This window comes from Salmo trutta, chromosome 2 (assembly GCF_901001165.1).
Source record: "Salmo trutta chromosome 2, fSalTru1.1, whole genome shotgun sequence".
Lineage (NCBI taxonomy): Eukaryota > Metazoa > Chordata > Actinopteri > Salmoniformes > Salmonidae > Salmo > Salmo trutta.
In genome coordinates, this window is record NC_042958.1 from 37,053,779 (window position 1) to 37,068,237 (window position 14,459).

The window sequence follows — 14,459 nt, forward strand, 5'->3', positions numbered from 1 at the left end:
AGTGAACCCATCTCTCTAGAGAAACGGGCAATGTGTTAGGAGGTTGTGGTTTACGGATAGAGAGCACAGTTTTTTTTCTGCTGGGTTTTCACTGAAATGAAGAAGATACACATTACAGAGAAATAACTGACAGCTATTCCTCTTCAGTTTAGCACATATTATTGTCACACTGTCAGCGTCATACCTTGGAAAATAAAGTGAACATTCTCAAAATTCTAATAGTCTGACTTTCCTTAAATAGTCTGAGTTGTACGTTTGCTCCCACACCTTGATGACATAACTGATGGAGGCCCCTCGAAACCACATCCTTTATGAAACAGTCGTAGCATTGTTTAGTGCAGTGGTGGAAAAAGTACCGAATTGTCATACTTGAGTAAAAGTAAACATACCTAAATAGAAAATGACTCAAGTAAAAGTGAAAGTTACCCAGTAAAATACTACTTGAGTAAAAGTATAAAAGTATTTGGTTTTAAATATACTTAAGTATCAAAAGTAAATGTCATTGCTAAAATATACTTAAGTATCAAAAGTAAAAGTATAAGTATAAATTATTACAAATTCGGCACCATATTTTTTTGTTACATTTTTTAAAGATAGCCAGAGGCACACTCCAACACTCAGACATCATTTACAAACAAAGCATTTGTGTTTAGTGAATCAGATCAGAGACAGGATGGATGACCAGGGATGTTTTCTTGAGAAGTGCGTGAATTGGACCCTTTTCCTGTCCTGCTAAGCATTCGAAATGTGGAGTACTTTTGGGTGTCAGGGAAAATGTATGGAGTAAAAAGTACATTATTTTATTTAGGAATGTAGTGAAGTAAAAGTAAAAGTTGTAAAAAATATATATAAATAGTAAAATAAAGTACAGATACCCCCCAAAAACTTACTTAAGTAATGCTTTAATATATTTTTACTTAAGTACTTCACATCACTGTTTTAGTGTAGCAAGGGAGTGGAGGACTAGTCAGTTAGTGGACCCTGTCGGCCTACCTGAAGCATGAATGTTAATGAACTTGTTATTGGTTTTTAAGGAATCTGGTGAGGGCCCAAATCAACACTTTATTGATTAGTCACACCAGAAACACCATCTCGTAACTCTCGTTACTCGATTTGACAAGCTTGACAGGACACAGTTACATCTCCTTCTCAAATGCTCATTTGTGTCAGAGGATGCATCGCAAATGGCACCCTATTCCCTAGATAGTACATTACTTTTGACCAGAGCCATATGGGCCCTGTTCAAAAGTAGTGCCAGGGTGTCATTTGTAATTCACCCAGGGATGGAAAAGTTGTTATACACCCTCAGAGCTCACACTGTACCAGCTCTTGTGGAAGTGGGCAGCAGACAGTTGCAGCTTCTGGTTTACCATGGTCTTTTTGTGTCACTATTTTGGCCCACATCTCAGATCTGAGAATACACTGTACTAAAGACAAAGTGGGTGTCGGTGTTGACAGAGACAGGACATTTTGAGTATAGAGACCTTCACCCTCAAGGTCGGCATTTCCAACAGGTTTCCGTGTTATACTGTAACTACAGTATACATTTACTATAATAACCTGCCCTGATTCAATACCAAAGTGATAGAATGTGATCAAACCCATTGAAGCCATTTAGGACCAGGATGAGCCATCACCATCCATGGCATGACATACACTCTGTGTGTACCGTGAAACATTCTCTATCATCTAGTTCCCAGATCAAACCGTCATCCATCCATCTCGAGACGTCATGCATGATCAGAAAATCGGACAGAAATCTGCCCTTTCACTGGCTGTCAGTGAAGCCCTATCAGTCACCCTGAAATATAGCCCACCACAACAACTGTATGCCGATCCTTTCTCAGAGAGCTGTGACAATGCAAGCCATATGGTGACAGACTCCTAAACGCACAATGAGTGATAGGGGTCATGTGAAAGAGATGTACAAGGCTGAGGGGTGTGACCAACATTATAATTCACTATACCTCTGGGGAGCCCTCATCCGAAGGGAAGCCATGATGACTTGTCCGTCTCCCTGTGTGTCTGCCTCTGTAAGTATGTTCTGCTCCCTTCGCTTAGCGGGAGGCCCTGAAGGTCATCATCTCCTCTGTTATTTTCTGTTCTCTAGCCCATCTGCTTGAGGTGAGGTGGGGAATCCACAATTGGGAGCAGAGTACCCTAAAAACACCAGGGAATTATATGGTACTTTACAGGATAACCAAAATCGCATTTACAGGAAATTAGCATTTTGTAATGTAACATCTTATCAATTACAATTGTTGTCGAATTGTTGAAGATTTGCGGCATATTGGTCATGAATGATGCACAACCAAACCAAAAAACAACAGTAATAGACCGTTAGGTCTCGATCTGACTATTTTCCCACTGAGAAAGGGTATGCAGATATCAGTGTTCCTTTCTACTGTAGCTCCATGGGAGCCTCACGATAACTGATGAGAGAAGAGAGGAGAGTGGAGAGGTACTGCATTGTGGGTCACAGTGGGATAGGGGCCGGAGAAGAAGAAGGTTGCCACGACATGCTGGGAGGTTGTCAGGGTGACGGAGTGCCATTCTAAGGGAGATGGTTCCACGCCCAATGAGTGTGTCGAACATTTTGCATCTGAACTGAACTGAGGTGCTTTGATACAGATGCATGGCCGGGCAAAGGCTGCACATTCCATTTTCACTACACATCCTAGACTTTCTCTCTCTCCTTTTGATTTTCTCCTTCCCTCAAGGACATCCAAAACATGTAAGACCTCACCCAACACCAACCTGCTCTCTCTCTCTCTCACTCCCTTCTTTATTCCTTTCCTTGCCCTTCCTCCTCCTGTCCTCCCGTCTGCCAGTGCAGTGATACTGCAGAGCTGAGGGACACACCCATCAACATGCTCTCCTCCTCTCTCTCTCTCTCTCTCTCTCTCTCTCTGACCCTGAATGTTTCTCTAACATACTGCAGATAATACCGCAGTGCCCACCCAAGGACTAGCCCCCTCTCTCACTCTCTCTTTCTCTCTCTGGCATTGTCATATAAAAGAGAAGCCAGTTTGGAAGAATTTCAGTGTTTCTACTGTTAGGGTCTTCACATTGTTTATGCGAGAATGTGAGGAAAAAAGTGAATGTACAGGGAGGATCCCAGAAGAAGTGAGCAATGTCACTGGAATGCCCTCTAGAAGGGGAGGGAGGTATACTGACCATTCTCCCCATGTTTTTAGAATGACCCATCAGGAGGAGAGGATTAAAAAACAGGAAAGCCAATGAGTCAAACATGGTGACACATTCTGTGAATGAATAGGCGGACATGGAATTTGTTTGATATCCTGTTAATATTTTCAAGGAGAGAAGTAGAGAGCTTGGGACTACAAGGTTCCATCTGCAATAACATGATTCTGAGATAATTGTCTTCAAAGTTCCAAAACCCTCATTGGTTTGAATGGTGCCAGCAATTTTTATCTTGTATTCTTTTGAACTTAACATAAATTGTGGGTATATATAGAGTACTATATAGGTAGAGAACATTGAACAGAACAAGGCTACTGTATGTCAATAACTCAATTTTGACAAAAATGCAGTGCCATGAAAGGGAAATCCAATTTTAACGTTCAAGAATCAAGCATGATATGAAACCGTTTGTTTATGGCCTCAAATCTCTACTCTCTATATCTCTCTGACCCTGAATTTTTCTCTAACATACTGCAGATAATACCGCAGTGCCCACCCAAGCACTAGCCCCCTCTCTCACTTATTCTCCCTCTCTCTCTCTGGCCAATGTCATATTAAAGAAAAAGATAGTTTGAAAGAATTTCAGAGTGTTTATACTGTTAGGGTCTTGACATTGTTTATGAGAGAATGAGAGGAAAAAAGTGAATTTAGAGGGAGGATCCCAAAAGAAGAGAGCAGTGCCACTGGAATGCCCTCTTCAAGGAGAGGGAAGTATACCACAGATGTTATATTATATTGACCAGATACTCCATTGGCCACTGAAAAGAAATGTCTTAAAAAATGGAAGGCAGTCAGGAGGAGGCAAGATCAGGTGGGACCATTCTAGCCAATATGAGAGCAGATACACGTGTGAATAACCTCAATGGTTATCCAGATCCTTGGGACATCCCTACCCTCCATTGAAGTTGAAATGTAATGGTTAAGGTTAGGGTTTAGAGTATGGAAGTCCCAAGAACAGCACTAATAGGCACAACTTCGAAAAAAAAGTTGCCGGGTTGTCACGTGTCCTAATTATATCAGTACAGTAGTAATAACCTAAGCATTACACAACTTCTATAATAAAATAAACCTCACGTAGAAAATAAGCCATTCCCTTTTTTGTTGACAAATTTTGCCACTCATTGACCTCCATACAAAAACTTCTCTCTTGGTGAGGCAAAAAAATTTAAAATACGCCACCTGTTGCCGAGTTATTCCTCTCGCTTGGCCTCTTCCTCTCTGAGTGTACTGATCATTCGGTTTCCACTAGATAACACAGCCAGAAAGTCAAATTGTCTTTTTGGTCTTAATTTAAGGTTAGACTTAGGCATAAGGTTAGCAGTGTGGATAAGGTTAGGTTTAAAATCAGATTTTAATTAGAGAAATTGTAGAAACGGGCGTGATTTAGCCGTAATTATGACTTTGTGGCTGTGTTAACTAGTGACAACTTGATCATTCTCCCCATGCTGTTAGAATGACCCACGTGAGGAAAGGATTATAAAACAGGAAAGCCAATGAGTCAAACATGGTGACACATTCTGTGAATGAATGGGCGGACATGGAATTTGTTTGATATCCTTTTAATATTTTCAAGGAGAGAAGTAGAGAGCTTGGGACTACAAGTTTCCATCTGCAATAACATGATTCTGAGATAATTGGCTTTAAAGTTGAATGGTGTCAGCAATTTGATCTTGTATTCTTTTGAACTTAACATGAACTTGGGATATGTTGAGTACTACATAGGTAGAGAACATTGAACAGAACAAGGTTAATAATTCAAATCTTGTCAAAGAACAAAAAGAGCACACAAAATTAGAACTGTCAACGTTGAACTCAGTGCCATGAAAGTGAAGTCAAATTCGAACATTCAAGAATCAAACCAGATATTAAACCATTTGTTCTGGCCTCAAATCACTACTTCTTTGATGTTTTCTCATCAGTGTCCTTCACTTCACTGTCCTTCTGACCAGAGTTGCCCAACCATGCCTTATACTGACGAAATGGTGACCTCTTCTGGCCCTGCCTCCCATGTGTTGTGTGTAGATAGACTAACTGGTGGGGGCTAATATAGCTTTGACTGACTCATCTGTTGTTTCCCTAGCAGTTTATTACCGTTCCATTAAACTGGAACCTCCATAAACAAATTAATATTATTCTTTTCAGCAAGTATTTTTGGTGAGTCAAACATCCCATAATGTACACTACATGACCAAAAGTATGTGGAGACCAGTTCATCGAACATCTCATTCCAAAATCATGGGCATTAACATGGAGTTGGTCCCCACTTTGCTGCTATAACAGCCTCGACTCTTTTGGGAAGGCTTTCCACTAGATGCTGGAACAATGCTGCGGGGACTTGCTTCGATTCAGCCACAAGAGCATTAGTGAGGTCGGGCACTGATGTTGGGCGATTAGACCTGGCTCGCAGTCGGCATTCCAATTCATCCCAAAGGTGTTCGATGGGGTTCAGGTCAGGGCTCTGTGTAGGTCAGTCAAGTTCTTCCATACCGGTCTCGACAAACCATTTCTGTATTGACCTCGCTTTGTGCATGGGGGGGATTGTCATGCTGAAACAGGAAAGAGCCTTCCCCAAACTGTTACCACAAAGTTGGAAGCACAGAATCATCTAGAATGTCATTGTATGCTGTGGCGTTAAGAGTTCCCTTCACTGGAACTAAGGGGCCTAGCGCGTACCATGGAAAAAAGCCCCAGACCATTATTCTTCACCAAACTTTACAGTTGGCACTATGCATTGGGGCAGGTAGTGTTCTCCTGGCATCCGCCAAACCCAGATTCGTCCGTCGTACTGCCAGATGGTGAAACGTGATTCATCAACCCAGAGAATGCGTTTCCACTGCTAAAGAGTCCATTGGCAGCGAGCTTTACACCACTCCAGCCAACACTTGGCATTGCGCATGGTGATCTTAGGCTTGTGTGCGCCTGCTTGGCCATGGAAACCCATTTCATGAAGTTCCTGACAAACAATTCTTGTGCTGACGTTGCTTCCAGAGGCAGTTTGAAACTCGGTAGTAAGTGTTGCAACCAAGGACAGAGGATTTTTATGCACTATGTGCTTCAGCACTTGGCGGTCCCATTCTGTGAGCTTGTGTGGCCTACCACTTTGTGGCCGAGCCGTTGTTGCTCCTAGACTTTTCCACTTCACAATAACAGCACTTACAGTTGACTGGGGCAGCTCTAGCAGGGCATACATTTGACGATCTGACTTCTTAAAAAGGTGGCATCCTATGACGGTGCCACATTTAAAGTCACTGAGCTCTTCTGTAAGGCCATTCTATTGACAATGTTGAACTATGGAGATTGCATTGTTGTGTGCTCAAATTTATACACCTGTCAGCACGGGTGTGGCTGAAATAGCCGAATCCATTAATTTGAAGGGGTGTCCACATACTTTTGTATATATAGTATATTTCGTTGTGTAGAAAATGTTTTTCTTGCTCTAGCTAAGTTTGACTATATGGTGTTTTCTAGAAAAGATGCAGGGTAAGCACAGAGAGTCATTTGTAGAAAACAAGAGTTCTCTGTTTATTTTTTCCAGCGGCAACATACTGTCAACAACAGTACAGACTCACAACTTTAAATTGATTTGCACACATCGCAGTTTGAAATGTCCAAATGAAAAATACAACACAACTATGAAAAATGTCATACACTCAAATCACACTCAAAACCTATAAAAAAATATAAAACATTAAAAGTACTATCTTTTTAATCATCTTAATTCTGACAAGTACCATTCAGAGAACAAAACATTGAACACAACTGAGCAAACAAATAAAACTTGAAACATACTTTTTTAAATAGAACAAATACGTCATTTCGTCATGCAGAAGATGTAACATTAAATAATAAATCAAACAAAAATAATATATATTTCTCTATATAGCTCTCTTTTTAAAATGTTCAAGTCAAAGCACTCCCATCTCTTACACAGGGAAAACCTCAAATCAGTTTTAAAAAACAACAGAGAACCCACAATGCTTTCATTGCTGCCATCTTGTTGTATGGCCTTTATCGAAAACATTTCAATCCCAGCAACATCTTTTTGGCACATAAAATACGTGCATAATGGCAGTAGCATTTTGCATTATAAAAAGTGCAGCTATTTCTCCATTTAAATTCAAATAAAACAAAAGATTCTGTGCACCGACGTCATTGGGAGAGAGCATCGATGTCTCCCGAAACCGGGCGTGAGGCGAGTGGTTGTACCAGAGCTTCAGTCCTATTGCTGCTGCAGCATGCTCTTGATGGTCTTGTTGGTCGAGTCGTCATTCAAATGCTTGGTTGTGTACCTGCGAGAGACAGATGAATAGACAGACCAGACAGAGTGATCAGTGCCAGGATCTGTGAACGTAACACGACTGCTCTTGCAGAGTGTGAGAAAGCCTTGATGACAGTATCACAGCTCTGAACTTTGATTTCCAGTCTGGCGTTCTCCCCTCAGAGACAGATGTGCAATCCCAGAAAGACAGAAAGAAAGAGAAAAGAGGGTGGGAGGTGGGAGGCTTTGACCCAGGAGTGACCTCACGTGACTGGAAGAGAGTGACTGAGTGTGCCCGAGGACCTGATGATGTGATGTGCAGATGTGAGCGCGGTTAACACGAAAATGGCCGTGTCAGCTGCGAACAGCTGCGAGAGCGTGAGCCACTTAGATTTAAGAAGAGAGCAGGGCGCCGGGGCTCAAAGAAATGTAATCCTCTGATCTTCAATAATCTAAAACTGTGGAATTCCACATTTCACACAAACACTAAACACATATTATTTTAATACCTCTTAACGTGTTGAAAAAAACTGAATAATGAAGGAAAAGTGGCCAAATATGGCTGTATTTTATTTCACAGTAAGTATGCTACTGTCTGATAAAGTGTGAGAAGAAAAAGGTTGCAACAGTATTCTGGAAAACATATTCTCTGTTAAAGAAAAGCATTGTTCAGCTATAGACAAGGTGGGCCTTACCTGAGAGCGTTTAAAAGGCCTTCTACGCTGTTGGGCGGTTGATCTCGGAGGACCTTGATGCACCCTTTCATCTGTGAAGCAGAAAACACCATGTTGAGATTAATCAGTGTTAGGTGTGTGTGTGTGTGTGTGCTTGTGTGTGGCCAATCCTCTGGGACTGGGAGCCTTGCTGACATAGCTCCACCCTGCACTCACATCAATCTTGGAAGACTTGGAGAAGGCTCCGACAGGATGCACATAGTCGTAGAGGATGATGACGCCAACCATGACACGCAGGCAGAACGAAACCGTCTCCTCACTGGTGAAGCGGCTACGGTACTCCCTGGAAACACAGAAAGGCAATGAGATTGCTGATCAAGGATAATGTTTCCCATGTCCATATAATAGGGTGTCCAATCAAAAACGCATCTTTTGACCAATGGGTAAAATAATATGTTAATATTTTATAGATACTCCTCTAAAAAAAACAATGGTCCAAACCTCATGTCTCTATCATAATCCGTTCAAAGTTATTTGAGTTTTTACCCTTGTAGGATGTCCAAAATTAGGGTGACTAAATCAATTGAGGCCAGAGAAAAAAAGTGGTCAAAAATCAGGAAAATCATTGTCAGCAACACTGGGTGCTGTGCGAGAATTAAGGTTAACTGAGGACATAAAACAATATAAAAGGTAAGATAGATATGGATTTTGAGACATGACATGTAGTATTTTCATATTTTAGTATATGCTTTTCATATTAATGCAAAATTCCTGTTGTTTTTTGAAGATTTCTCACAAAAATAAGCGTATCTCTGTGAAATGTCAATGGAGCACTGAGTGTACTTTTCCTTATCAAAGCTTTTTACAGTAAATTCATTTCGTGTCATGTTGATTTCGCTATTTGCAACCCACGAAAACAACTTTGCAGATGACCACCACAACATGTAAAATCCTAAGTTGCTGCACAGAGCTCTGTGATTATTATCGGATGTATTAGGTTATGAAATCCAAGTTTTTAGAAATTATGTTAATGATATGTTAGAGAAAGAAACCACTGAACAATTCAGAACATGAAGAATCATATTTGTCTAAGTAACATTTATTTTCTAACATAAAGATGTGAAATTTCCACACCAAAGATCTGGTACACCCTACACCAGGGTTCCCCAACTGGTGGGTCATTTTATTTGGCCCCTCAAGTTTTTTGTGGGACATACAATATTGAAAAACAAAAGCAAATCAGCTCGAATCAGGTGTTGGAACCGGTTCAGGGAACAGAACCGAAAAGAACAACATTTAACATTCTGTTAAAATGTAACGTATTTCAAGTTAAACTGTAGTTTGTTTGTATCCTGTTTAGTGAATAATTACTGTGAGTATTAATGGAGTTTGGGCCAAAAACTGTGTACAGTGCCATGCAGAAGTATTCACCCCCTTGGCGTTTTTCCTATTTTGTTGCATTACAACCTGTAAATGGATTTCTATTTGGACTTCATGTAATGTAACAAAATAGTCTAAATTGGTGAAATGAAATGAAAGAAATTACTTCTTTCAAAAAAATTAAAAACAGAAAAGTGGTGTGTGCAGATGTAGTCACCTCCTTTGCAATGAAGCCCTGAAAAAAGATCTGGTGCAACCAATTACCTTCAGAAGTCACATTATTTAACTAATTAAGTCCAACTGTGTGCAATCTAATTGTCACATGATCTGTCACATGATCTCAGTAGATATACACCTGTTCTGAAAGGCCCCAGAGTCTGCAACACCACTAAGCAAGGGGCACCACCAAGCAAGCAGCACCATGAAGACCAAGGAGCTCTCCAAACAGGTCAAGGATTGGGTTATAAAAAAATATCAGAAACTTTGAACATCCCACGGAGCACCATTAAATCCATTATAAAAAATGGAAATAATATGGCACCACAACAAACCTGCCAAGAGAGGGCCGCCCACCAAAACTCACAGACCAGGCAAGGAGGGCATTAATCAGAGGCAACAAAGAGACCAAAGATAACCCTGAAGAGCTGCAAAGCTCCACAGCGGAGATTGGAGTACCTGTCCATAGGAACACTTTAAGCCGTACACTCCACAGAGCTGGGCTTTACGGAAGAGTGGCCAGAAAAAAATAAGCAAACACGTTTGGTGTTCGCCAAAAGGCATGTGGGAGACTCCCCAAACATATGGAAGAAGGTACTCTGGTCAGGTGAGACTAAAATTGAGCTTTTTACCCATCAACGAAAAAACGCTATGTCTGGCGCAAACCCAACACCTCTCATCACCCTGAGAACACCATCCACACAGTGAAGCATGGTGGTGGCAGCATCATGCTGTGGGGATGTTTTCATTGGCAGGGACTGGGAAACAGGGCAGAATTGAAGGAATGATGGATGGTGCTAAATACAGGGAAATTCTTGAGGGAAACGTGTTTCAGTCTTCCAGAGATTTGGGACAGCAGTTCACCTTCCAGCAGGACAATGACCCTAAGCATACTGCTAAAGCAACACTCAAGTGGTTTAAGGGGAAACATTTAAATGTCAAGGAATGGCCTTTCAAAGCCCAGACCTCAATCCAATTGAGAATCTGTGGTATGACTTAAAGATTGCTGTACACCAGAAGAAACCCATCCAACTTGAAGGAGCTGGAGCAGTTTTGCCTTGAAGAATGGGCAAAAATCCCAGTGGCTAGATGTGCCAAGCTTATAGAGACATACCCCAAGAGACTTGCAGCTGTAATTAATGCAAAAGGTGGCTCTACAAAGTGTTGACCTTAGGGGGTGAATAGTTATGCACGCTCAAGTTCTGTTTTTTTGTCTTATTTCTTGTTTGTTTCACAAAGTATTTTGCATCTTCAAAGTGGTAGGCATGTTGTGTAAATCAAATGATACAAACCCCCCCAAAATCTATTTTAATTCCAGGTTGTAAGGCAACCAAATAGGAAAAATGCCAAGGGAGTGAATACTTTCGCAAGCCACTTTATGCTTATTTGGAAAGGTTGACCTAATCAGATAAGAGGAAATTGCCTAGGATCAAAGAGCAGGGTCAGACCCAGGACAATGAAGATGGACGCGGTGTGATTCTGACATCTAGCTAAACAAAGAGGACCATGGACATTCCACAGGGGAGATAAAGAAACTCATTGGGGTCATAAAATGTATAGCTGGGCAGGTGATAACTACAAGAGGGTCGTAACCAAAAGAAGGGAAGAGTGTAAGATGTGTTGTGAACTTTCGAAATGTATGGACTCAGCTGACGGCATCCTTGGTAATAAACACTTAAAACTTCTCTTGAGCTTTTGGGTCTCAATTCCTTATTGTAAAAAGGTTGCAATAGCAATTTTCTATTTGACAATGGTAACCGGTTAATAATGTTATTTAATGTTACAGGAATTTTTTTTTTTCTACGAAGGGCTTTGGTAGGCTCTGTGTTGCGTTTTTTTGGTGGAACCGAAAAAAATGTCCGGAACATAAAATAACGTTATTAACCGGTTCCCATGCTTTGAAAAGAATGGTTCTGTTACAGAACAATATGGATCACTTTCCTTACCTGTTCTGATTCTGTTCTTAAAAATGTTTTGTTCTTTTACGTTTACGTTTGTTCCCTAAACCGGTTCCAACCCCTGGCTCCAAGTGATTTCAATTTTGGAAATCTGTTCCTGTTCCAAAGTATTACAACGCATAATAGAGAGATATAAACTCAGCAAAAAAAAGAAACGTCCTCTCACTGTCAACTGCGTTTATTTTCAGCAAACTTAACGTGTAAATATTTGTATGAACATAACAAGATTCAACAACTGAGACATAAACTGAACAAGATCCACAGACATGTGACTAACAGAAATGGAATAACGTGTCCCTGAACAAAGGGGGGGTCAAAATCAAAAGTAACAGTCAGTATCTGGTGTGGCCACCAGCTGCATTAAGTACTGCAGTCATCTCCTCCTCATGGACTGCACCAGATTTGCCAGTTCTTGCTGTAAGATGTTACCCCTCTCTTCCACCAAGGCACCTGCAAGTTCCTGAACATTTCTGGGGGGAATGGCCCTAGCCCTCACCCTCCGATCCAACAGGTCCCAGACGTGCTCAATGGGATTGAGATTCGGGCTCTTCGCCGGCCATGGCAGAATATTGACATTCCTGTCTTGCAAGAAATCATGCACAGAACAAGCAGTATGGCTGGTGGCATTGTCATGCTGGAGGGTCATGTCAGGATAAGCCTGCAGGAAGGGTACCACATGAGGGAGGAGGATGTCTTCCCTGTAACGCACAGCATTGAGATTGCCTGCAATGACAACAAGCTCAGTCCGATGACACACCGCCCCAGACCAATACGGACCCTCCACCTCCAAATCGATCCCGCTCCAGAGTACAGGCCTCAGTGTAACGGTCATTCCTTAGACGATAAACGCAAATCCGACCATCACCCCTGGTGAGACAAAACCACGACTCGTCAGTGAAGAGCGCTTTTTGCCAGTCCTGTCTGGTCCAGTGACGGTGGGTTTGTGCCCATAGGCAACGTTGTTGCCGGTGATGTCTGGTGAGGACCTGCCTTACAACAGGCCTACTAGCCCTCAGTCCAGCCTCTCTCAGCCTATTGCGGACAGTCTGAGCACTGATGGAGGGATTGTGCATTCCTGGTGTAACTCGGGAAGTTGTTGCCATCCTGTACCTGTCCCACAGGTGTGATGTTCGCATGTACCGATCCTGTGCAGGTGTTGTTACACGTGGTCTTCCACTGCGAGGATGATCAGCTGTCCGTCCTGTCTCCCTGTAGTGCTGTCTTAGGCATCTCACAGTACGGACATTGCAATTTATTGCGCTGGCCACATCTGCAGTCCTCATGCCTCCTTGCAGCATGCCTAAGGCATGTTCACGCAGATGAGCAGGGACCCTGGACATCTTTCTTTTGGTGTTTTTCAGAGTCAGTAGAAAGGCCTCTTTAGTGTCCTAAGTTTTCATAACTATGACCTTAATTGCCTACCGCCTGTAAGCTGTTAGTGTCTTAACGACCGTTCCACAGGTGCATGTTCATTAATTGTTTATGGTTCATTGAACAAGCATGGGAAACAGTGTTTAAACCCTTTACAATGAAGATCTGCAAAGTTATTTGGATTTTTACGAATTATCTTTGAAAGACAGGGTCCTGAAAAAGGGACATTTCTTTTTTTGCTGAGTTTATGTGATCGCATACAAATGTAAGCAAGGTTTGAAATGATTATATTTTTGTTAAATATTATAATTCAAATTCTTTGTAATTATGTTCCGGTCTCCTGACCATCTGCTCAACAAAAAATAAAAAAACAGCCTGTGGCTGAGTCTAGTTGATGATCCCTGCCCTACACCATTTTCTTGATGATCTTAAAGTCAAAACTGATCATAGATCAGCACTCCTCCTCTGAGAAACTAAGAATATGGGCCCAGATCCACGATTCTGCAGACATTGACATTGTCTTGATTTAGTGAGGAAGTGGATGGGATCACTTACGGCGTTTCCAACATGACTTTGCACACACTCGCCATCGTGCTTAAGCAGTCTGTCGTGTTCTCGATGGGCAAGTTCTTATTCTAGGCCAACAGAAAGAGAGACGGGATGTTTTTTTCTACAGTTAACCACATTGTTGCATTAGTCACTTCAATTATAGATGGGCAATGTGTCAGATATTAAAGTTGTTAAGTAAGGAAGCTGTGAAACCACTTTCGATGGGATCTTGCCTCTGAGACAAACTTTGTCGTGCCGTCGCTTAACGTCTTCAACATGGGCGTGGCATCGGCATAGAACAGAGATATCCGATTGGCCAGCTCGTTGTTGACTTCATTCTCCCCCTCTGTCTGAAAAACCAAGGAACAGTTCATCATCATGTCATCATCATTCATCATGTCGTCACTTTACAAACACTGAATATTATGGTGAAAGTAGATGCTGGTAGAGAAATACTGTATATTCAGTAACGGTAAGGAGATTATTTTTCTGCCTTAAAGACAACCTTTATTCTCTAATGCGGAATAATATGAATAATCCTCTGGGACGTCAAGACGTGTCAAATAAAAAAAGTATCACATTTGAATAACAACTAATGTATTTTCCACCAGAACACATAAGTGTTGTCTTTGTATAAAATGTCCGAGTGATTCCAGTAGTCAGTGCCTGAACGCTGAGAATTAAGTAATGCTCCTGTACTGCTGGGCTGGAGAAAGTTTTCAGTGCCTGGCTATGGATAGACAGCGTCCCAAATGGCACTCTATTCCCTACATAATGCACTTCTTTTGACCAGATCCCCATGGGCCCTGATCAAAAGTAGTGCACTTTATAGGGAATAAGGTGTGACAT

General features: G+C 41.6%; 1 protein-coding gene across 4 annotated transcripts in view; it reads right to left on the bottom strand.

Moving 5' to 3' along the window:
- Window positions 1-6,697: 6,697 nt before the first annotated feature.
- The window catches only part of LOC115154734 (protein FAM49B), a 69,171-nt gene continuing 61,409 nt past the window's right edge, over window positions 6,698-14,459 (bottom strand). For all 4 annotated transcript variants that reach the window (XM_029701268.1, XM_029701276.1, XM_029701258.1 and 1 more), the window contains 5 exons: window positions 13,844-13,960; window positions 13,617-13,696; window positions 8,353-8,479; window positions 8,158-8,228; window positions 6,698-7,493 (listed from right to left, as the gene is read on the bottom strand). In XM_029701268.1, coding sequence (XP_029557128.1) covers window positions 7,424-7,493; window positions 8,158-8,228; window positions 8,353-8,479; window positions 13,617-13,696; window positions 13,844-13,960 — 465 coding nt within the window. In that variant the 3' untranslated portion in view covers window positions 6,698-7,423. The remainder of the gene's footprint in view (window positions 7,494-8,157; window positions 8,229-8,352; window positions 8,480-13,616; window positions 13,697-13,843; window positions 13,961-14,459) is intronic.